This window comes from Staurois parvus, unplaced genomic scaffold (assembly GCF_062004578.1).
Source record: "Staurois parvus isolate SC_StPar_1 unplaced genomic scaffold, SC_StPar_1.0 ptg001150l, whole genome shotgun sequence".
NCBI lineage: Eukaryota > Metazoa > Chordata > Amphibia > Anura > Ranidae > Staurois > Staurois parvus.
This window is the reverse complement of record NW_028318946.1, coordinates 779,199-805,092: the sequence shown is the minus strand read 5'-3', so window position 1 is coordinate 805,092 and position 25,894 is coordinate 779,199. Positions and strand designations below refer to the sequence as shown.

Sequence of the window (25,894 nt, the reverse complement as noted above, 5' to 3'; positions counted from 1 at the left end):
TATAAACTAATTTTTTTTTTACTAAAAAATAGCTGAATACATTTTGGCCAACATTTCTGAAGAAAGATTATTTATTTGCAAAATTTTATAAGAAAAACATTTTTTTTTCAAAATTTTTGCACTTTATCATTTATATAGCAAAAAGCTATAAATCCCAGCGGTGAATAAATACCACCAAAATAAAGTTTTATCTGTCTCAAAGAATGCTAACAAATTCATATGGGTACAGTGTTGCATGACCGCACAATTGTCATTCAAAGTGTGATAGCGCTGAAAGCTGAAAATTGGCCTGGACTGGAAGGGGGTGAAAGTGTCTGGACTGGAAGGGGGTGAAAATGTCTGGACAGGAAGGGGGTGAAAGTGTCCGGACAGGAAGGGGGTGAAAGTGTCCGGACTGGAAGCGGGTGAAAGTGTCCGGACAGGAAGGGGTGAAAGTGTCCGGACAGGAAGGGGGTGAAAGTGTGTGGACTGGAAGGGGGTGAAAGTGTCCGGACAGGAAGGGGGTGAAAGTGTCCGGACTGGAAGGGGGTGAAAGTGTCCGGACTGGAAGGGGGTGAAAGTGTCCAGACTGGAAGGAGGTGAAAGCGTCCGGACTGGAAGGGGGTGAAAGTGTCCGGACTGGAAGGGGGTGAAAGCGTCCGGACTGGAAGGGGGTGAAAGCGTCCGGACTGGAAGGGGGTGAAAGCGTCCGGACTGGAAGGGGGGGAAAGTGTCCAGACAGGAAGGGGGGGAAAGTGTCCAGACAGGAAGGGGGGGAAAGTGTCCGGACTGGAAGGGGGTGAAAATGTCCGGACAGGAAGGGGGTGAAAGCGTCCGGACTGGAAGGGGGTGAAAGCGTCCGGACTGGAAGGGGGTGAAAGTGTCCGGACTGGAAGGGGGGGAAAGTGTCCGGACAGGAAGGGGGGGAAAGTGTCCAGACAGGAAGGGGGTGAAAATGTCCGGACAGGAAGGGGGGGAAAGTGTCCGGACTGGAAGGGGGGGAAAGTGTCCGGACTGGAAGGAGGGGAAAGTGTCCGGACAGGAAGGGGGTGAAAGTGTCCGGACAGGAAGGGGGTGAAAGTGTCCGGACTGGAAGGGGGTGAAAGTGTCCGGACTGGAAGGGGGGGAAAGTGTCCGGACTGGAAGGGGGTGAAAGTGTCCGGACTGGAAGGGGGTGAAAGTGTCCGGACTGAAAGGGGGTGAAAGTGTCCGGACTGGAAGGGGGTGAAATTGTCCGGACTGGAAGGGGGGGAAAGTGTCCGGACAGGAAGGGGGTGAAAGTGTCCGGACTGGAAGGGGGTGAAAGTGTCCGGACTGAAAGGGGGTGAAAGTGTCCGGACTGGAAGGGGGTGAAATTGTCCGGACAGGAAGGGGATGAAAGTGTCCAGACTGGAAGGGGGTGAAAGTGTCCGGACTGGAAGGGGGTGAAAGTATCCAGACTGGAAGGGGGTAAAAGTGTCCGGACTGGAAGGGGGTGAAAGTATCCAGACTGGAAGGGGGTAAAAGTGTCTGGACTGGAAGGGGGTAAAAGGGTCCAGACTTGAAGTGGTTAAAGAAGTGAAGCTGGAGAGTCCACTGAAAAATAGCCAGGAAGCTAGCATTTTCAGAGAGAGATCAGTGATGGCCCCCTCCCTATTCATCTAATGACTTTTCCCCAACTCAAAACAGGCATGCTACATCTCCTTCCTCTCCAGGCCATTTTGCAGTTTTCAGTGAAGTGATAGTTTGACAAACAATTACTCTGCTGTGCAACACTGTACCCAAATACAGGGCCGAGACAAGCAATGGGCGGAAGGGGTGGCTGCCCTGGGCTCAATGGTTTACTTAGGGATTTGGATGCCTTCCTCCTGTTACATGGCTGGGCAGTTTGGTATCTTTGCCCTGGGCAGGGGCGGACTGACAACTCATGGGGCCCCCGGCAATAGGGGATCATGGGGCCCCTGTGTCCTTGCCCAAACTCAAAAAAGCCATTGAAAAAGGTACCAGGGGCATCTCATGGAGCCCCCTACTGACCCGAGTTTCCAAATGGTCAGTCCGCCCCTGGCCCTGGGCACTGGATGACCTTGTCCCAGCACTGCCGAACTTTTTTTTTATTTTTTGGAGACAGAGAGAAATTTCTTTTTCATAGCCACTGGGTTTTTTATTTTTTACTATAGAAAGAAAAAAAAAAGACCAAATAATTTGGAACACAAAACGTTTTCCCTACTTTCTGTTATTAAAACAATGGCAGGACAGTAAGAACACCCCTAAAATGACCCTTTCATTTGGAAAGTAGACACCCCAAGGTGATCTAATTTTTGCCAGACTTTTTTTAGAAAATGAAGAAGCATGGTGGTATTGAGGGCGTTAAAGGAAACTTTTTGGAGGTGTTAAAATAATATTGTAAGAGGAAGTAAAGTTACAGATGACTGAAGGGAAGTCTGATCTGCGAATTTTCAGCAACGGAGAATGTTACAACTCTACTGCATAATTCTACTATATTGCTCCCTTCGAACAGGTAAGTGCATCCATCGACATTCCTCCTAAACTTGATTGTTAATATTTTTATCTTCTACTTTAACTCTTGGTAAGTCATCCATTTCAGCCTCTTCAATGGATTTTCTGCTTCAGGACCAATTCTGATTACTCTAATTAGAATCATCGGTCTACTACTCTATTTTCTGTCTTTCTGTGGGGTTTTTGTAAATGTGATGAAGATCTGACAAAAGGCCAAGAGCCATATGAGAACTAAATGGATACAAAGACAATCACAGAAGATGCCTGATCGTGAGATTGTCATTCCTCGAAAATGATTATCAACCTAAACCAGCTGTTCTCAACCAGGGTTCTTCAAGAAGTTGCTAGGGATTCCTTACGGTGTGGCTGGCTGAGCTTCTATCTGATGGTGCCTGCATAGTTCCAGAGCCAACGCCACTTGGAAGAGCCAGCTGAATGAACCAAATAATAAACCAAATAATTTACCTGACTGTAGAGGTGACATTCTGACCTCCAAGGATGGAATATTTCCTACTAGCTGCCAATGTAAGAGGCTTTCTTCCCACTGACCACCAATGTGAGGGACATTCTTCTCACTGACCACCAATGTAGGGGACATTCTTCTCACTGGCCACCTATGTAAGGAACATTCTTCTCACTGGCCACCTATGTAAGCAACATTCTTCTCACTGGCCACCTATGTAAGGAACATTCTTCTCACTGACCATCAATGTAAGGAGTATACTTCCTATTGACCACCAATGTAAGGAGCATTGTTCCCACTGTCCACCAATGTAAGGGACATTCTTCCCACTGTTCACCAATGTAAGGGACATTGTTCCCATTGACCACCAATGTAAGGAACATTCTTCCCATTGACCACCAATGTAAGAGACATTCTTCCCACTGACCACTAATGTAAGGAGTATTCTTCTCACTGACCACCAATGTAAGGGGCATTCTTCCCACTGACCACCAATGTAGGGGACATTCTTCCCACTGATCACCAATGTAAGGAATATTTTTCCCATTGACCACCACTGTAGGGATCATTCTTCCCACTGACCACCAATGTAAGGAGCATTCTTCCTATTGACCACCAATGTAAGGGACATTCTTCCCACTGACCACCAATGTAAGGAGCATTCTTCCCACTGACCATGAATGTGAGTAGTATTCTTCCTATTGACCAACAATGTAAGGAGCATTCTTTCCATTGACTTCCAATGTACATTGACTACTAATGTAAGGACATTCTTCCCACTGATCACCAATGTAAGGGACATTCTTCCCACTGACCACCAATGTAAGGGACATTCTTCCCACCGACCACCGATGATATAAAGACTGGAAAGACGGGTTACTTGAAGAGCCCGTTCTTACCAAACAAGATAAGATATGATAAATGTTATTACACTTTCCTACCTCCAAAATGACTTATTTGCTTGAAATTGATCTTAATGATCAAATTTCTGTTTCCTTTGCAAAATTGTTAGGAAAAATCTTCTGTAAAAAATATATATTTTCTGTTTTTGATTTATATTCTCTGTTTATTTCATTCATTTAGTAGTAGTAGAGCATTGTAATGTGTTAGCCATTGATTATTGCAGAAAGTGTGGAGGGATCTAGGAACCCCTGAAGCTTGCATCTTTAACAACTTAAATTAGCCAATACATGGTATTGTCTACCGCCAATTTAATTTTTTTTTGTATGCTACTTCTTTTCACTTTCTGTTTTTTCGTTGAGTTAATAAAAGTAAAAATACCCATTTAAAAAAAATCACCAAAACGCCCTTAAAATGCCCCTCATTATTGACTTCCATGCATTTTTCAAAATAGCAAAATTTTGGCAAAATTATAGGGATGATGGATCTATTATTTAGATTAGTTGAAAGAATCTTCCGCAACCCTCAGGAGCCATTTAAAACTCATTGAACCCATTAAAAACCACCAAAACAAACTTTCATTTCCTCTTGCCAGATGACTTCAGTGCATTTTAAAAAAAAGAACAAAAAAATTTGTAACAAATGTAGTTATTTTATTTAATTATTTCAGAAAATTTGGGGGAAATTAGAAACCTAGTTTTGCAGGTACCTATTTCTGCCTTGTGGAGATGGTGGCTTTATAATTTAATTAGTTGAAAGGATCTTCCACAAACCTCAGGAGCCATTTAAACCTAATTGAACCCATGACAAACCACCAATACCAATCTTAATTTTTGCTTCAGTGCATTTTACAAAAAAAAAATAAAATTTGCCAAAAATTTAAGATATTTTTTAGAGCATTTAGGGAAAATTAAAATATCTAATTTTGCAAGTACCTTTTCCTGCCTTTTGGGGATGGTGGGTCTATAATTTCATTTGGAAGGACCTTCCACAACCTTCATGAGTCAAAAAAACTAATTGCACCCATTAAAAACCACCAAAACTCCCTTAAATTGCCCCTCATTATTGACTTTCATGCATTTTCAAATTTTGCCAAAATTATGGTGATAATGGATTTATAATTTCAATTAGTTGAAAGGATCCTCCGCAACCCTCAGGAGCCATTTGAAACTCACTGAACCCATTAAAAACCACCAAAACCGCCTTAATTCCCCCTTCCCCATTGACTTCAATGCATTTTCCAAAAAAGCTAAATTTTGCTAAAATTTTCAGATTTTTGTAAACAAAAATTTAAGAGAATTCATGCCTTGTGGAAAAGGTGAAGCTGTACTTGAATTTAGTTGAACGGACCCTCAGGAGCTAATTGAAACTCATTATACCCATTAAAAACTATCAAAACCACCTTCCCCGCCCCCAATTTATTTATTTTTATTTATTTCAGGTACTTGAAGCGCCGCCAATTTACGCAGCACTTTACATATATATTTGTACATTCACATCAGTCCCTAACCCTCAAGCGGTGTAAAATCTAAGGTCCCTAACCCTCAAGGGGTGTACAATCTAAGGTCCCTAACTTACATTCATACATACACATACTGGGGCCAATTTAGACAGGAGCCAATTAACCTACCAGCATGTCTTCGGAGTGTGAGAGAAAACCAGAGTACCTGGAGGAAACCCACACAGTCACAGGGAGAACATGCAAACTCCAGGCAGGTGGTGTTGTGGCTGGGATTTGAACCAATGACCCGAGTACTGCCAGGCAGAAGTGCTAACCATTTAGCCACTGTGCTGCCCAGACTTCAATGCATTGTCAAAAATAGCTAAATTTTGGCAAAACTTTCAGTATTTTGTAAAAAATTATTTAAATTCTGAATTGTGAAGGTATCTAGTTGTGCCGTGTGGGAAAGATGGAGCTATATTTAAATTAGAGATAATGTTGGCCTTGGTCAAGGGGCGGACTGACAACTCATGGGGCCCCTGGGCAATAGGGGATCATGGGGCCCCTGTGTCCTTGCCCACACTCAAAGCACACCCAAAAAAGCCTATAAAAAAGGTACCGGGGCATTTCATGGGGCCCCCTACTGACCCCAGGCCCTCGGGCAGTGACCGAGTGCTCGAATGGTCAGTCCGCCCCTGGCTTGGTCACAACAAAGAGCAAGGATGATATGGAAGTGCAATAACTGGTAGCGGCCCACCAATGTACCAGTCTGCTGCAGCCAATTAAACTCGATTAATCAAACTTTTTTTATGAATGGACTTATGATCTGAAGAGCTTCAGCTGATCTGTTTTTTAATTTTTTTTGCCGACAGTGCAATTTGCCCGAGCTTCTCGACACACTGTGGATGTTATCTCTGCCGCGGAGAGGGACGTCATTCTACCTATCAATGAGACGGGAGTGAGTGAAATCCATTGGATCTTCGCTAAAACCCACATTGCCACAACAGAGGCCAATGGGAAAATCGAGGTGAAGAACCAGAGGTTCAGGGGACGATTGCATTGCGTGAATGGCGTCTCCCTGAAAATTTCCAATGTCACCAGGAAAGACCAAGGAACCTACACGGCCAATGTCTTAGACCTTCACCAGCAATTTCGCCTCAAAGTCTACCGTAAGTGAAAATGGACTTTTGTGTTTGAGGAGGTCTTTACTTTTTTTTTTTAAGTTTGTTTTTTTATTCTGCATAAAGGTAATATCATAGTTGGAACGCCATGGGCACTGCAAGTGTAGAGGGCTGGGAACCCCTCATAATGGGCACAGCGAGTGTACATATAAAAGAGAAGGGCGCAGCGCTAGAACACAATATAATTAAACCATATACATATGAAGTGGTGACAAAGTGCCAAAAACTGTGCATAAGAATAATGATAGTCCTTCAAACATCAAATGGTGACTGAAAAAACGTGCGTCTTCCGGTGATCAGAGTAACTGAATCATGCACTCACCAGATGCATAATTCAAATATGCATATAGATGGTATCCCGATATCCATACGCAGTTATCTCATGAACGGATCTGGTCATCATCTAAGCACAGCAGTCCATCCAAAGGATCCTCTTATGAATCGTGTGTTGCCACACTAGGACACCCCTCAGCTGTCCCCTAAGAGACTCTGCAAGTATTGGACTCAGCAGGGTCCCAAGAAAAAAGCCAGGATGGTGTGATACCGTTTAAAATAAAGATTTATTGATCCAAAAGATAGATAGACAAGGACTGCATAAATAGACTGACCATAAATTTGCATAAAGATAACCACCGCTCCATGCGGTGGTATAATGTCTGGGATATGCTGCTCTTACCCTGACGCGTTTTCGTGCCATGTGCACATATTCATAGGGAGTGTGTCTGTACAGCGAGTGTACAGACCAGGGAACTCGGCATAGAGATGATGGTAACCCCTCATAATGGGCACAGCGGGTGTACAGACCAGGGAACTCGGCACAGAGATGGTGGAAACCCCTCATAATGGGCACAGCGGGTGTACAGACCCAGGAACTCAGCACAGGGATAGTAGGAACCCTTTGTAATGGGTACAGCAGGTGTACAGACCCGGGAACTCAGCACAGGGATAATGGGTACCCATCATAATGGGCACATGAGTTTTCCAGACCAGGACATGAGGCATCTCAGTAGGTGTACAGACCTGGGAACCTGGTGCAGAGGTGGTGGGAACTATTCATGATGGGCACAGCAGGTGTACAGACCTGGAAATCATAACAGGTGTACAGACCCAGGAACTCAGCACAGGGATTATGAGAACCCCTCATAATGGGCACAGCAGGTGCACAGCCCTGGGAACTCAGCACAGGGATGGTGGGTACCCATCATAATGGGCACATGAGGTTTCCAGACCAGGACATGAGGTTTCCAGACCAGGACATCTCAGTAGGTGTACAGACCTGGGAACCTAGTGCAGAGGTGGTGGGAACCATTCATGATGGGCACAGCTGGTGTACAGACCTGGAAATCAGGTGTACAGACCTGGGACCTCAGCACAGGGACTATGAGAACCCCTCAAAATGGGCACAGCGGGTGGACAGACCCAGGAACTCAGCACAGGGATTATGAGAACCCCTCAAAATGGTCACAGCAGGTGTACAGACCCGTGAACTCAGCACAGGAATGGCGGGAACCCTTCATAATGGGCACAGCAGGTGTACAGACCCGGGAACTCAGCACAGGGATTATGAGAACCCCTCATAATGGGCACAGTAGGTGTACAGACCCTGGAACTCAGCACAGGGATGGTGGGAACCCTTCATAATGGGCACAGCAGGTGTACAGACCTGTGAACTCAGCCCAGGGATGGTGGGAACCCTTCAAAATGGGCACAGCAGGTGTACAGACCCAGGAACTCAGCACGGGGATGATGGGAACCCCTCATAATGGGCACAGTGGGTGTACAGACACGGGAACTCAGCACAGGGATGGTGGGAATCCTTCAAAATGGGCACAGCAGGTGTACAGACCCGAGAACTCAGCACAGGGATGGTGGGTACATAATGGGCACATGAGGTTTCCAGACCAGGGCATCTCTGTAGCTGTACAGACCTGAGAACCTGGTGCAGAGGTGGTGGGAACCATTCATGATGGGCACAGCTGGTGTACAGACCTAGCAAATCATAACAGGTGTACAGACCCAGGACCTCAGCACAGGGATGGTGGGAACCCCTTAAAATGAGCAACTCTGCTCTCTACACAGGCTATGATGATGATGATGTCACTGCTACATTTACCAGGTAACATCTAGATTTGGAAAGGCACTTGGTCCACAGAAAGTGGATTCATATCCCTTGTGGCTACTAAGGAATACAAGTTTTTGTGCCCAAAGTTCAGCTTTAATAGATTCCTTGCACCTTGTGTCACGCTAAGCTTTTGCGGATCCCCAATACTGTCCTTCATTTTACATTCACATACACTGTACCCTAATCTATTGCAGCCGTCTTGTTGTACGATGACATAAATATTCGCGCTGACGTGACCAGCAACGGGACCTGCAGCCTGGCCCTGACCTGCCTGGTGAATGCTTCAAACGTCACCATCTCCTGGAATGACCCGAACACCAGCGACTTATATATAAGTGACCGAACGCTTCATTTATATCATGTTTACCCGCAAGTCACCTGCGAATGTACCGCCAAAAACCCCGTCAGCAACGTCTCCAGAACCGTCACCCCCTGGCAGTATTGTCCCAGAGGTAATTATGTCATCTTTTACATGAAAGAAACATTCCGGATTTATCAAAGCTGTCACTGCACCCGGGAAAAATGAAAGATCAGTGAATGACATTTACCAGAAAGAGTTCTTTCAGACAGACGGTGATCAGTGCCAGCGCCCAGGGAGGACATGTCAAATTGCGCCCTCCCCAAGATGAATGAGCATGATGTATGTGGAAAACTCTCCCCCCCCTAAAACGAAAAAAAAAATGCATACAGCTTACCCCCTAAGCATTACAGTACAAATCCACCCCCTGCTGAAATCCCCCTTCCCAGGACAAATCCCCCCCCCAGCTAAAATTCTTTCTCTCCCCAGCACAAATTTCCTTTTGCTAGCACAAACCCTCTCCCCCCATTCCAAACCCCCCTTCTAGTACAAATTCCCCATCCCAATCACCCATCTTAGCACACATATCCCCCAAACATCCCTACTAGCACAAATACCCCCCCCCCCCTATTCCAAATCCCCCCCTTCTAGTACAAATTCCCCATCCCAATCACCCATCCTAGCACACATATCCCCCAAACGTCCCTACTAGCACAAATACCCCCCCATTCCAAATCCCCTCCTTCTAGTACAAATTCCCCATCCCAATCACCCATCCTAGCACAAATATCCCCCAAACATCCCTACTAGCACAAATACCCCCCCCCCCATTCCAATTCCCCCTTCTAGTACAAATTCCCCATCCCAATCACCCATCCTAGCACACATATCCCCCAAACATCCCTACTAGCACAAATACCCCCCCCATTCCAAATCCCCCCCTTCTATTACAAATTCCCCATCCCAATCACCCATCCTAGCACAAATATCCCCCAAACGTCCCTACTAGCACAAATACCCCCCCCCCATTCCAAATCCCCCCTTCTAGTACAAATTCCCCATCCCAATCACCCATCCTAGCACAAATATCCCCCAAACGTCCCTACTAGCACAAATACCCCCCCCCCATTCCAATTCCCCCTTCTAGTACAAATTCCCCATCCCAATCACCCATCCTAGCACACATATCCCCCAAATGTCCCTACTAGCACAAATACCCCCCCCCCCCATTCCAAATCCCCCCCTTCTAGTACAAATTCCCCATCCCAATCACCCATCCTAGCACAAATATCCCCCAAACATCCCTACTAGCACAAATACCCCCCCCCCCCCATTCCAATTCCCCCTTCTAGTACAAATTCCCCATCCCAATCACCCATCCTAGCAAAAATATCCCCCAAACATCCCTACTAACACAAATCCTCTCCCCCCATTCCAAATCCCCCCTTCTAGTACAAATTCCCCATCCCAATCACCCATCCTAGCACACATATCCCCCAAACATCCCTACTAGCACAAATACCCCCCCCCCCCTTCCAAATCCCCCCCTTCTAGTACAAATTCCCCATCCCAATCACCCATCCTAGCACAAATATCCCCCAAACATCCCTACTAGCACAAATACCCCCCCCCCCATTCCAAATCCGCCCTTCTAGTACACATTCCCCATCCCAATCACCCATCCTAGCACACATATCTCCCAAACATCCTTACTAGCACAAATCCTCTCCCCCCATTCCAAATCCCCCCTTCTAGTACAAATTCCCCATCCCAATCACCCATCTTAGCACACATATCCCCCAAACTTTCCTACTAACACAAATCCCCCCCCCCCTCCCAAAAAAAAAGATCTCCTAGCACAAATTGCCTCCCCCACCATATCGCTTTTATGACACCCCCCTCCTAACACAAATTCTCTTTCCCCCATGCCCCCTCCCAACACAAATCCCCCCAAATCATCAATCCTAGCACACCTCCCAAAATTTCCCCTCCTAGAACAATACTTACCCCCTGCCGCCCGTCAAATTCCCCTTCTCAACACAAATCCCCTCCCCCCAACTTCCTTATGGTCCCCCCCCCTTACCTCACATGATACCACAGTGCCCAAAGCAGCCACCCCTCCTGCCCACCCCTTGTCCCGGCCCTGGCAGTAATGCTTACTACCTTGTAAAAAGTGATCTGTGGTCATCGGTAGATACTCAGGTGTCCATTTATAAAAAAAAAAAATTCACAACGAATGTCAAGTGTGACGGGAGTCACTTTGGGTGAGGGGGCCCATGGAACCCAGCTCACTTTGGAGAGGTGGGGAGACCCCTGTCTCAGCTCCCCATATCCCTCTTATGTGTAAATCACCCTGTGCCTGTTAGGGGTACAGGATGATCTGTCCTAATATTGGGGTGGGGGTTGTTGATTGTTTGGTGTTATGTGGCTGCATCCCATTGTTCTATTGTGGGTCTGGCTTGGGAGCAAACTATTATGGGATGTATGTGTTTATGTGTATTAGCTTATCGGGGGATGTCTCCAGCAGCCCTCCCTCCTGATGGGACTGTCTGCTGGTTTGAAGTTTGGATACCTGTGTGTCTCTTGTTACTAAATGTAGATTGCCCCGCCCTGTGTCATTAAGCAGGGATTGGGGGGGGGGGGTGTTCCCTGAGTGTATATATCTTATATCAGTGTTAAAATAAACTAGTCTACCTTCTGGTTTAATTTAAGATTGGTGTTGTCTAGCCTTGTATGGTCAGCTGTGGTGTCTGTTGTTGGTGTTCGGACGGGGAAGCGGTATTCTAACGGAAGTACCCAAGTGCAGTCGGGGTCAGTTCCGCGGAGCCTTAGTGAATTATCCTCATGTGTTGTCTAATATGATTATTTCCTATGATCAGCAGCTCCATCTAGTGGTTACAATGCAATATTTTTAGAAATTTCCCAATCAGCCAAATACCACATTATGGCCACTAGATGGAGCTTACGATCATTGAAAATAAATATATTATACAAAATATGGGTATAGGATGCTATGGTTGGGTGAATGCTGGGGACATCCATCCAGTGATTTTTTTTTTCATAAATAGACCTCCGAGCAATCTACTAGCCCTGTGTTTGACCATTAGAATTTTGGTTGTTAGTGAAGTCCACACTATCAATGGTATCAATTAGCAGTAAGATTATTGTCTATATAGCTGTAATGACAGCTTCAATAAAGTTAAGCAAAGGAGAAGTGTTTGTGTTTATTTGTTTCACACCTTTCACACCTTCTGACTGTATCTACAGTTGACTAAGGATGTAAATGTAACATTTGGTGAACCACAGACATCCTGCAAAGGGGGCGAGCTGCTTTCTGCAGAGCAAATGCAGTAAAGCCATTGGTTCTGAAGGATTAAACTGGTTTTTACTGCTGCAAAGACCACTGTGATAAATTAGCCCCATTTTACTTATCCTAGTAAGAGAAGATTGAAGTTGAAGAATTGAAGAAGAGGGCCGGTAGTTTGCTTTCTTGGGATAAAGTCAAAGGATCAGTAGCATATTCCCATTGATATGTCCAAAGGTGTGGACACCTGACCATCACAGCTATATGAGTTTGTTGGACGTCCCAATCCAAAACCATGGAAGTTATTATGGAGTTGGCCTTTTAAATCCTCCACTCTTCTTAGAAGGCTTTCTGCAAGATTTTGGAGTGTCCCATGGGAATTGTTTGTCCATTCAGCCAAAATAACATTGGCTCACAATTGGTGTTCTATGTCGCTCCAAAGGTGTTAAGTAGGGTTGAGGTTATGGCTCTGTGTAGACAAATTGAGTTCCTCCACACCAAACTGGTCAAATCATGTCTTTATAGAGATGGCCACCATTTATGAGTTCAGATACTGATATTGGGTGACAAGATCCAGCTTACAATTTGTGCTCCAAGTCATTCCTCCACTCTTCTTAGAAGGCTTTCTGCAAGATTTTGGAGTGTCCCATGGGAATTTTTTGTCCATTCAGCCAAAATAACATTGGCTCACATTTGGTGTTCTATGTCGCTCCAAAGGTGTTAAGTAGGGTTGAGGTTACGGCTCTGTGTAGACAAATTGAGTTCCTCCACACCAAACTGGTCAAATCATGTCTTCATAGAGATGGCACCATTTATGAGTTCAGGTACCGATATTGGGTGACAAGATCCAGCTTACAATTTGTGCTCCAAGTCATCCCAAAGGTGTGCAGTAGGGTTGAGGTTAGGGCTCTGTACAGGCCACTCAGCTTCCTCCACACTAAAATCATCAAATCATGTCTTTATAGAGATGGCACCATTTATGAGTTCAGGTACCGATATTGGGTGACAAGATCCAGCTTACAATTTGTGCTCCAAGTCATCCCAAAGGTGTGCAGTAGGGTTGAGGTTAGGGCTCTGTACAGGCCACTCAGCTTCCTCCACACTAAAATCATCAAACCATGTCTTTATGGAGCTTTGTGCACAAGGGCCTCCTTGTGGCTATAATATCCTCCACCCTTCTGAAAAGGATTCCTACAAGAATTTTTTGTCTAGGGTCATTTTTGTCCATTTGTCCAGAAGAATATTGTGAGGTCAGGTTAGGTACCAATGATGGACGAGAAGAACTGGCTCATAATCAGTGTTCCAAGTCATTCAAAAAAGTGTTTAGTAAAGTTGAGGCATGTGCTCTGTGTAGATCTCTTAAGTCCCTCCACACCAAACTGGTCAAACCATGTCTTCATGGAGCTTGCCACCATTTATAAGGTCAGGTACTAATGTTGAATGACAAGACCTGGCTCACAATTGGTGTTCCAAGTTATTCCAAAGGTGAACTGTTGGGTTGAATTTAGGGCTCTGTGCAAGCCACTCAGCTTCCTCCACACCAAACTCATCAAACCATGTCTTTATGGAGCTTAAAACACGGGGGAACAGTCGTTCACGAACAGAAAAGGGAATTCACTAAATTGTTACCACAATTTTGGATGTGCACAATTGTCTAAAATGTCTTTGTATGCATTGACAGTACCCTTAGCTGGAACTCAGTCATTTGTTGGTATGTCCACCACCTTATGAACCCTTTAGTGTACCCTTTGCCCTATTTCTTGCTAGAGCAATGAGAAAATCATGGCACTCCCTAGTATGGAAGGCCATGGGGTTCTCGCCTCTTTCTTCGGCAATGTAACCCTCGTCAGTCTTGTGTATGCTCCAACACTCACCTACCCAGCAGTGGAGGGAACCAGCAGCTGCTTTGCCTTGTCCATCGATAAGTCCAACACACCTATATGAGTTTGTTGGAAAATGGACATTTCATGCCAAAACCATGGACCAGGGGCAGACTGACCATTTGGAAACTCGGGCACTGCCTGAGGGCCCGGGGTCAGTAGGGGGCCCCATGAGATGCCCCTGGTTCCTTTTTCATAGGCTTTTTTGAGTTTGGGCAAGGACACAGTGGCCCCATGATCCCCTATTGCCCGGGGGCCCTATGAGTTGTCAGTCCGCCCCTGCCATGGACAGACATGTAAGAAACAGGAGATCTTTATATCTTCATAGCAGGTAGGAAGTGTATTTGCCAAAAAGACTGATGGTTATTAAAAGGAAGATGGATATACACCTGTGTTATGGAAGAGACATCTTGAATGGAAACTCTAGGACTGACTCTCAGCTGAGAGTCAGACTGTTGCCAATGAAGAATGTGATTCTTAAAATAAGACATTTTTGTGAAATGAAATATTTTAGGAAATGATACTTTAATTTAGTCTTGAAGAGATATAATATGGCCTTCAACTTTCCTTACAGAAGGACATACCCGTCAACTACAAATGGAAGAACCTGCACTGGAGTGGATTATACTTGCCGTCATTGCCTTAATTATTACCCTTATTGTCATTATGTTTTTATCCTACAAGAAGCTGAAAAGCAAAAATATAGGTAAGTATTTGCTTTAAAATTTTGCAATAATTCTAAACCGGTATCCAAACTGAAGCTCAAACTGCACAAATAGCTTTGATTTTCATTTGTGACGGTGCCATTCCATTAACCCATCCTATGATCTTTAAAAAATCACATGCTTCTATGATTTAGTTGAGAAGGTCCATACTTGGATGCACAGCATCCAGGTCAAAAAATGTTCCAGTTCAGGAGTGGGAAGGACTAGAACCTCTGTCAAGCTTTAACCGCTGTCTGTGTCCCAGTGGAAGAGATTTCGGCTCTGTCTGACCGATTACATGGACAAGAAGCTCAACCACTAAGATCACAAGTTCAGGTATTGACAATGACTCCTACTTTTTGCCGGCTGTGCTCCTCTAGGTGGCCTTCTAGAGTACGTATCTTTAGGATAGAATACCTGCTCCTTATAGAACAATAAAATCGGCAATAAAATCTTGACAGAGATTGCAACCCTTCCTCAGAAGAGGTTTTTATGGTTGCTTGTGTCCCCATCAAGGGGCTTCCCCTCACTTCCTCTTCTGGTGACACATTGGGAAGTGAGGGGGAATCTCCCCAGTGGGAACACCATCACATACCTTTACCCCTTCCTTACTCTTACAAAGAATAGGAAAGAAATGGAACCTCCATAGAGTTTTAAATGCCATCAGCATCACTATATGGAAAAGGGTTTCTCAACCATAGTTCTGTAGAACCGTAGGGTTCCTCCAGAGAATTTTAGGGGTTGCTTGAGCAATAAGAACTTTCTGTCTCTCAGATAAGTTATTATTTATGATTTATTTATATCAGGTTCCTATATAGCGCCATCAATGTACTCAGCACTTTACATATATATTGTACTAGGGACGGACTGACAACTCATGGGGCCCCCAGGCAATAGGGGATCATGGGGCCCCTGTGTCCTCGCCCACACTTAAATCACACCCAAAAAAAGCTTATGAAACATGCCCCCCAACCCACCACCCCCGCCCCAGGTCAGTTGGCCACAACTCAAGGAACCCCTAGCCACCCCTTGAGGGATCCTAGGGTTTCATGGAACCCTGGTTGAGAAAGGGTGCTCAAGACAGTTGCACGACTTGTATGCCTGAGAGTTATATCTATATGTGTTTGGAGCAGGTGCGGACTGACAACTCATGGGGCCCCCGGGCAATAGGGGATCATGGGGCCCCTGTGTCCTTGCCCAAACTCAAAAAAGCCTATGAAAAAGTTACCAGGGGCATCTCATGGGGTCCCCTACTTACTCCGAGCCCTCGGGCAGTGCCAGAGTTCCCAAATGGTCCGCCCCTGTATTGTACATTCACATCAGTCCCTAACCCTCAAGGGGCGTACAATCTAAGGTCCCTAACTCACATTCATACCTACACATACTAGGGCCAACCTAGACAGTAGCCAATTCACCTACCAGCATGTCTTTGGAGTGTGGGAGGAAACCAGAGTACCCGGAGGAAACCCTCGCAGGCACAGGGAGAACATGCAAATAGTGTCAGTTCCCTCTGACACTATTGATCCTTTTAGTTATCCAGAAGGGGGCAATTCTTCCCAATGACCACAATGTAAGGAGCATTCTTCCCACTGACCATCCTACTAATGTATCATGTTGTAGATATAGTCATTTTTAGCAGGGGTTCCCTGAAACTGGAAAGTTCTTTCAAGAGTTCCTCTGTGTTGAAAAGGTTAAGAATGGTTGATATAAAATAATAATCTTCCTGTTCTGTCTGAGACCAGTCACGTGGCCAGGACGTTAGGGTGACATCTCCTCAGTGGGGACACCAGTACAAACATATAACCCCTCCTGACTTATGTAGAATAGGAAAGAACTGGAACCTCTATGAAGTTTTACATGCCATCGGTATCACCATACAGCAGATTATTCTTCCTGTTCATGGCCAGGAAGTGAGGGTGACACCTCCCCAAAGGGACATAGACACCAACAGAACCTAGATGGAGGATCCAACCCTTCACTGCACTACTGCAAAGATAATTTTTTTTACCAATTTACCAAAGAAACAACTCTTTAGGATGCAGGATATCAACAAGAAAGTACGGTGGACCGCACTACCGCAATTTTCATAGCCATTTGGCTTATTCTAGGAGCTAGTAGCCTAGTTGGATCCACTTATGACCATCTGGGAAGACAGAGGTGTTTTGAGTCTGGTGCTTTGTACATGTGTAGGATGGTCCAGGGTATAGGCAGGTGGTGATGGATGTTTCTTCCATGTTTCTCAATTAACTCATTGGTAACCAAGTCACATGAGAGGACTACCCCCTGGGTAGTCAGGGCTATGCTAGGCACCTGAGAAAGGGTAATTAGCCAACACATGTGGTACCTTTGCTTTAGTGCCATTTCATCAATGCCTTGGCACAATGTTGAGGCCGCCGTGGGGGAATGCAGACCTCTGACCAGCGGCGGACTGACCATTTAGAAACTCGGGCACTGCCCGAGGGCCCTGGGTCAGTAGGGGGCCCCATGAGATGCCCCTGCTACCTTTTTCATAGGCTTTTTTGAGTTTGGGCAAGGACACAGGGGCCCCATGATCCCCTATTGCCCGAGGGCCCCATGAGTTGTCAGTCCGCCCCTGCCTCTGACTTTAGAGATAATCGATACACCATGTACACTTGCATAACAAATGTCCCTCAGTTACTCTCGGGACCCCGTGTAAATGTACATCTTGCCACTGTAGCTTTAAATTAGGTAGGCCGTGCCAAATACCGATCACAACCACCCGTCCACAGTTTCCCACTACCGATTCCAGTAGCAGCATGGAACAACGTTGTGCACATAGCATTGGCTCCAACGTGCACTCAACTAACTCTTGAACTTCCGTATCTCTGTACAAGATTTGGACCTCTGCAGTGCAGTTCCACTCCAGTTGTTATGGGAGACGGAATGCAGCGTAGTGCGTGCCAACAACAGCTCCCTTGCAGCTAGAAGCAATCCCGTCTCTAAGAGGTACCCATTGTTGCCCATGGCAACTACATATATAACATGTATAAGGTGACTCTTAGCATGTAACCCTTTTTACCCCATATGATAGTGACCCAAGCTGTGGACTAAGTGCAAAGTTGTGCAAGCTACTTGCAATGCACCCCTTTCAAATGACTTCAGACCAGGCAAAAGGCAAAGTTCAATGCTTTACTGAATTAAAGTACGAACTCTGACCTACAAAGCCATTCACAACGCCGCCCCTAACTACCTAACTGACCTGATACCCAAATACCACCCTACCTGTGCCCTTCGCTCCTCACAGGACCTCCTACTCTCTAGCTCCCTGGTCTCCTCCTCCCACACCTGACTCCAGGACTTCTCCAGGACTTCCCCCATCCTCTGGAACTCCCCATCCTCTGGAACTCCCTACCCCAATCCATCAGACTGTCACCTACCCTCCTCACCTTCAGGCGCACCCTGAAAACCCATCTCTTCAGGGAAGCCTACCCCACCCTCATTTAACAACCGATCTCCTCCACTCCTCCCACCACTCCATCCCCCACAGCCACTTCCTCCTATACCACTATCCCCTCCCTCCTAGATTGTAAGCTCCAAAGAGCAGGGCCCTCGAACCCCTCGTGTATTGTATTGTTACTGTATTGTCTCATGTTCTGTCCCCCTCGCTACTGTACAGAGCTGAGCAAACCCTTTGGCGCTATATAAATACTGTATTATAATAATAATAATAACATTACAAAAGTGACCAAAAGCAGAAAAATGGTCCAGCAGGATTTCCATAAAACATCCCTAATTCCCCAGTCCCTAGTCCTAACCAGGCTATGTGCTGCCCAGGGGCGGACTGACAACTCATGGGGCCCCCAGGCAATAGGGGATCATGGGGCCCCTGTGTCCTTGCCCAAACTCAAAAAAGCCTATTAAAAAAGGTACCAGGGGCATCTCATTGGGTCCCCTACTGACCCCGGGCCCTCGGGCAGTGCCCGAGTTTCCAAATGGTCAGTCCGCCCCTGGTGCTGCCCCAGCATACCTGTAGAGGTAGAGTTTATGTAAAGCACAGTCCAATAGTGGCATCCTCCAGAACCCCAAGTTGGATTGCGCTCACATCCTTCGGTCTCCTACTAGGGGAACTGGGAAAAATGCAAGACAAGGCTCAAACAGCTCTTGGATTCTCGGAAAGGAATTAACCCTACCCTCCCATCTGGGGCAGCACTTATCTAGCTAATTCCAACCTGCTTATACACATACCCAAACATTCGGCAGATGCTCTATTTAAGAAATACCAACTAAAAGGCCATCAAGAGCACCCATGCTTCCCCTTTAATGCCTACAGGAGGCAGAAAGTAGGAGTCACTGAAAGTACCTGAACATGAGGTCGTAGTGGTTGAGAAGGCATGCATGAGAGTCTTTAGCACATTTACGTGTTACATCCTGACCACTGTGTGTCTCATCACCTCAGTCTATTTGATCTGCCAACAAACATGAATTTAGCACAGTTTCCAACCACCATATAGTGTAAATCTCACCAAGCTATTTCCTCAACACCCACCGAACCTTCATGCTGCACTGCAACACTGTTACACTTCCACTTTCAGCTGATCTGCTTGATATCATGAGGCCTTCAACCTAAAGCTGAACCCTGAGAAATATAGGGATTTCATTCTTGGCTTCTCCTTCTGAAAGTGCTAATTGCCTGGCTGTCATGCTGAGCATTGAACAACCAGAACCCTCTACGTACCACAAACCATTCCAGATTTTGTGGGACCGTCCCGGGATTTCAAAAATATCCGGGCATGCCACAGCTCTAGGCTGTGTTCTTGAGTTGAGTGATGGAATGACCATCGGAGTGACAGAAATATGAGCTCATCACTGTTTCTCTTTTCACTCTCAAGTTACAGGCTGCAGGGGGTCCAGGATGACCTGGACTCAGGGGAAGTGGGTTAAACGGTGCTGGCCATCAGACTGAGGACATCTAATGGCAGAAAAAAGTACTGCTGTGAAATTCCAAACATTTCAGCAAAAGCTAACTTTGTTATTTCACCTTTAATAAGTGTTTTATTTATTTTTTCTTCTTGCTACAGTTTTTATTGCTGTCTGTGTTCCCGCTGGGAAGATACACCCTACAGTTTATATCAATTTACAATGTGTGCTCAAATTACAGGTACAGAGAAAGACACGGAAGTCAGTACAATCTGTGATAAGGTAACTATTGCATACATCACTAGACGTGATACACATAGGGCCACATTTAATTAAACGATATCACTGTGAAAAGTGGAATTCCTCCTCAACTATCATTTATGCCTCCTAAAATGTAACATGATCTTGATCTAAAAATGAAAGTCTTATTTAACAAGAATGCGCAAAACATTTTACATTTACATTGAGGTGCAATATGGCCCAATCAAAAGAGATTTTGGAAAAGTTGAAACCTAGCCATCTTGAAAGGGTATCACGTACCTGGTGATGGAGGCCAATGGAGAGAGGGCTTCCCTTGCGGCTAAGTTCCGGACTCCCCTGAGAGTGGGACAGCGGGAGTCTGGCCCAAAGTTGCACAGGTCGCCTGTAGGAGTGCTGGTTGGTGGTCCACTCAGAAGCACAGCTGGTGCACGGAGATAGGTCTGCAGACAGGAGGCACCTGTGCGTGGTATGTAAGCCCTTCGGGGATTTGGATGTTTACTGGATAGTCGGTTCAAGCCAAGGTCAGGTACCAGGTAGGAATCAGAGCGGTCGTAGTCAGATGGGATAGCCGAGGTCATTCACAGAGGAGCGAGAGAGAGAGAATGTCCATAAGCCAAGCTGAGGTCAGATCACAGGTTAATCAGAGTAGACAGGTCCAAGAGCAAGCTGAGTCGGTAACAGGAAATCACAAGTCAGAATCACAGGAACCAGGAACAAGGCACGGGGAGCTAGAGATCATCAGCAACCAGAGGAAGTGATGAGCCTCCTTATAAAGGCCGTATGGTACCAGACTGAGGCTGATGTGTGCTTCTGCGGCCATGTAGAGTATTGGCAGAAATGCCAGAACTTCCAGAACTCCTGCCGTGGACAGGACCTTGACAAAGGGTTACAAAAGGTTACCAGCGAGAGCTGCACAGCAAAATTACACATTGTCAGATATTTCTATGCAGATATGAACACTTTTACTCTACAGACAATATGGCCAAAAGGTTGAATACACCTGACCATCACACCTATATGAGATTGTTGGACATCCCATTTTGAAACCATGGCCATTAATATGGTGTTGGCCTCCCTTTGTGGCTATAACCTGTGGAGTACGTCTTTTGGAAATGGTGTTCATTCAGACAAAAGAACATTTGGCCTCCCTTTGGGCTATATTTTTTTGGCCTCCCTTTGTGGCTATAATGTAGTAGACCCCCATCAATATGCCAAAAGCTGTGGCCACCTGATCATCATACCTACAGTCTATGAGCTTGTTGGACGTCCCATTCCAAAAACATAGACATTCATATGGAGCTGGCCCCCCTTTGTGGCACCTGGAAAGACTTTCCACAAGATTGTGGAGTACATCTTTTGGAAATGGTGTTCATTCAGACAAAAGAACATTTGTGAGGTCTGATACTAATGTTGGATGAGTAGACCTGGCTCACAATTGGCATTCTAACTCACTTCAAAGGTTTTCAGTACGGTTGAGGTCTGGGCTCTGTGCAGACCGCTTGAGTACCCCCATACTAAATTGGTCAAAACATATCGTTATGGAGCTGCAACTTTCCACAACATTGTGGAGTTCGTCTTTGGGAAATGGCGGTCATTCAGCCAAAAGAACATTTGTGATGTCAGGAACAGATGTTGGATGAGATGACCTGGCTTGCGATTGACATTCCAGTTCATCCCAAAAGTGTTCAGTAGAGTTGAGGTCAGAGCTCTGTGGAGAACACTCAAGTTCCTCCACACCAAACTGGTCAAATCATGTCTTTATGGAGCTGGCTTTGTACACAGAGACACAGTCATGGTGGAACAGACAAGGGTCTTCACCAAACTGGTACCACAAGGGTTGGAAGAGCCCAAATGTCAACAATGTCTTTGTACATTTGTACGATTGTTTGAGGGTTGTCCACATGTCTTTGATTATAAAGGCGCGATGATCCACACATTGTTAACTAGAATTGGAATTTCTTTCACAGGATGATCATAATGTAACCATTTTCATTTTAGGTGTGGTTGTCTACTAAAGAGAACCAGTCATTGCGATTTTCAAATGAAACCACACTGTCCCTCAGAAACAGAAGAACCTGGTTATGTAGATCTAAATTAGCACCCACCCCTCTATATAATTCAATGTAATGGTTTCATCTTGCCTTATTCTCATCCCCAGGATTTCCTTGCCTGGCACATCTCTGCCCCTTGAGTCAATATTGTGTCACATGACCTCTTGAGGGGAGCTTAGAGGTGCAACGGGCATAGGTAGCAGGCACCGCCTGCCAAGATGGCCCATCACAGTGGAGCAATCAAGCTCCATCTAATCTTTCAAGAAGTGCAGAGAACGATCACTATTTATATAAGGAACATTATTTCATTGCTATGAGCAGTGCTGGTTTATGGGAAGCTCAGTGGTGACAGGTTCACCTTAAATCAAGACACAACATTCCGAAATTCATTTGTAAAGTAAAAAGCTGCATTTGGTTTTGCATTCAGATCCCCTTTTTGGAGAAAAAAAAACATATAACTGTATATACAGTATTTGTTATGTGTATAATTATGTCCCATAGGAGGAAATGAATCCAAACTCTGATAAAGTCCTAAAATTTCCAACATGTCATCGCACACAATGCTATCTTACAGTTTAGTTAGTAGAGGACTAAAAATGTCCGGTGCTTATCTGTTCCTGTCCTAATTTATGACGCTAGCTTTGGAATGTGCGCACACTGGAAGAGACTCACGCTGACACACAAGTTCAGTCTATGAATACTTCTAGTTTATTATAATGAGAAAGTGAGCTTATATATGCAAAATGATGCGAGAGTCATGTGACAACAGCATAAGCATTATATTAGTCTTTGATTGGTCATTTCCACACGAAAACAATCTCCTTCATGGTATAGGTGTGATCTTCTTCCAGGCCTTATCTTATAGGAAAACATTCTTTTGTCTTCCAAATCACACGGTGGGAGGGGGGCAGTGTGTGTGAGCAGACATTTCTTAAGCAAGGATTTCTTATAGTACCACAAAGCCCAGCAGGCAGAAAATATTCACACAACATATGTATTAAAGTATAAAAATAAATATTTATAAAACTTATAGAAATAGCGTATATATATATATATTCAATAGGAAACGAAATAGGCATTTTACCAAATCCATCACACAGTGGCCCTTCCCCAAACCACACAATTAACATTGAAACCACACCTATTATTAAAATCCACATTTCACAACCAAACCCCAATGTCATTTTGAATTAAAAAGAAGCAATATGCTGCTCCCTCATGTGACCTAAAGCCCCCTAGGCAAAGATCACATGACCTCCGGCTACCGGGAGCATGGTGACCAGAGACAGCAGAGCGTCTTTTGTTTTTAGCCAGACAAAACCTGTCTGGTAGACATGTGATGACATACAAGGATCGAGGCACAAGCATTGCATGGCACTACTAAGTAGGAAGCATAGCCTGCTCACGTAATGAAGGAATACAGTTCATTATGAATGTAGAGTGACTTTACATTTACAAGCTGTCCAAACAAACATTTCGCAACAATGCATGTTGCTAATATTTTGCAATAACCCATTCCTGCCCACCCGCTGCAGCCCTTTAAATGGATCTTAAGGTGGTGGGGGAAGGGAATTCTTGGTCACGTGACCACCATTGGCTGTCTTGGTGGTCACACAATCGGGAGTCCCAACCACCAGGTGGAGAGCCATGCATAGACACCTCAACTGACATGGACGCCTATGTGCAGCATGTTGGGAATTCTTCATTGCTTGGGACAAGGTCATCCAGTACCCAGGGAAGATCCCAAACTGCACTGCTCCTCCCTCTAATATTGGCGCCCCCAATGTCTGACAGTTGCAAGATGCAAAAAAAAAAATTTTGCATCTTGCAACTGACCACACCCTCCTAAATGCGCCAAAGATGCAGACAGTGGACCTTACAACTGGAGACATCACTGTTCCTCATGGCCGGATCTAGGGGGGTGCTGGGGTGGGATATGCCCCCCTAGATTTTAGTTGTGCCCTCTAAAGCCAAAGCTATCTGTGTGGGGAGGAGAATCTCTTCTGCCTGTGCCCAAGCTGTGTGTAGTGCAGGTTTGGGAGAAGAAGCTCTGATGAGTGCCCTGCCAGCAGTGACCCCTGTCCTTTTTCCTGCCAGTTGTGACCCTTGCCCTCTGCCCTACTGACCCTTGTTCTCAGCTCTGCTGTCCCCTGTCCTCATCTCTGCTGACCCCTGTGCTGTGCCTTGCTGACCTCTGTGCTGTGCCCTGCTGACCCCTGTACACAGCCCACAGGGGCGTATTCACCACAATGCAAACAAGGCCTTTGCCTAGGGTGGCATTTTCCAGGGGGGCAGCGGATAAAAAAATAGAAGCGGCACGGGGACCAGAACCCATGAGAGGCTGCAGGTTGCTTGACCCTGACTCTCTTTCCCAGGGATGCCTGGAACTGTGAAGGTGAATGTCTCTCTCTCTCTTGCTGGCTGGCTGGGAGGGGGTGGCGTGGTGGCAGGTGTGTAAGGGGCGGTGGAAGGTTCTCTCGGCCGGGGGGGTGTTGGTTGGTTTTGCTCATTGTCAGGCTCTCTCCACGGGGAAGGGTGTGCGTGATGCGCTGTTGGTCAGTATCAGACTCTCTCTGTGCGGGGGTGTCCAATCTTTGTGCAGCAAAAAACCTAAATACACCACTGACTGCCCTGCTGACCCCTGTACACTGCCCTGCTGACCTCCCATTTTTTTATTGCACTCCCACACAGGGGCGGACTGACAACTCATGGGGCCCCGGGCAATAGGGGATCATGGGGCCCCTGTGTCCTTGTCCAGACTCAAAAAAGCCTATGAAAAAAGGTACCAGGGGCATCTCATGGGGCCCCCTACTGACTCCAGGCCCTCGGGCAGTGCCGAGTTTCCAAATAGTCAGTCCGCCCTTGCTCCCACATCAGACAGGCTAGATCCGGCCCTGCTGTTCCTCTGCTTGGGCTCCTCCAGGCAGCTGGATGGAAGGGGTGAGGGCAGGCTCCCAGCTCTGTTGACGGTAGTCTATGGACTGCTGCCTTGCAGTACCCCCAAAAAATTAAAGCCACTGCACTTAGGACCACTGCCCATTTTGCCCCCATCCTGGCCCTGGCATTAGGGCCCACCATTTTTGCCCCTACACATATGAACTCTAGGGTTAGCAAAGGGTTACACAAGACTCATCAGATGTTCCTACATGTATGCAACTGGTTTAAATTCCTCTTTTTCCACATTCTCCGGCAGGTTCCCTTCGCTGAAACCAGTCTGAGACAAAAACAAGCCACCGTCTTCGCACAGCTGCAAAATGTGATGCAACAGCAAAGAAAATAAATAATTGGTTTTGCAATGTTTTGTGTGATGCGTGTTTTGTCCGGGCGTGAAGGAATAAATATGGACTGCAGATTCTTTAGTTTTGGTTTTGCTTTTTTTTTAATATGAAGTCCAATAATGGGTTCTCCCGTCCTACCTCCCCTTGCACCACCCCCCTCCCACCCTCTCTGTATTTTTTACTATTATCATTTATAATTATTTTCTCTAGATGTCTATTGACCAGTCATATGACCTGTTGAGTCCTCTTTGGTCTTCTCCCCAGGAGGTGGGTGGTCCTCAATAGACATGACAAATACATGCATTACTATTTTATTTGACCGTTATTTACTACATTATGAGGAAATTCAGGTGCGTCCCGAAGGATGGATTCTTATGAAGTATATATAGTCCAGCGGTTGTTTCTGGGAAACATATAGCGCTTATTGACCTTCCTTTGGGGGTCAGAATTATCCGGTAAGGGGCAGTATGTTTGGTGTTGGTGAAGGACTTTTTGTTTCCCCTTCGATGTTTTCTCTGGACACATATTGGACTTATGCTGTTGCCTGAACACTGGACTTTCTGTATTCTATATCTTGACTTTCTTGTATTATGCACAGCGCGCTCCCAGCACAAAGACCGCGGTGTCACTGAGAGCCCCTTATGATCGGGACCCGTGA

The 25,894-nt window shown here is 45.8% G+C and overlaps 1 protein-coding gene across 2 annotated transcripts; it reads left to right on the top strand.

The window, feature by feature from the left end:
• Nucleotides 1-1,463: 1,463 nt before the first annotated feature.
• LOC149439167 (SLAM family member 9-like) lies at nt 1,464-25,254 on the top strand. 2 transcript variants are annotated; one of them, XM_089659348.1, is made up of 6 exons: nt 1,474-2,476; nt 6,152-6,448; nt 8,777-9,034; nt 14,639-14,770; nt 19,888-19,928; nt 25,152-25,254. In XM_089659348.1, the coding sequence occupies exons 1-6, from the start codon at nt 2,428-2,430 to the stop codon at nt 25,236-25,238; spliced, it is 864 nt and encodes a 287-aa protein (XP_089515474.1). In that variant the 5' UTR covers nt 1,474-2,427; the 3' UTR covers nt 25,239-25,254. The 2 variants fall into 2 exon arrangements, with proteins under 2 accessions (XP_089515475.1, XP_089515474.1); XM_089659349.1 differs by lacking the exon at nt 8,777-9,034 and having other exon boundaries at nt 1,464-2,476.
• Nucleotides 25,255-25,894: the final 640 nt, after the last annotated feature.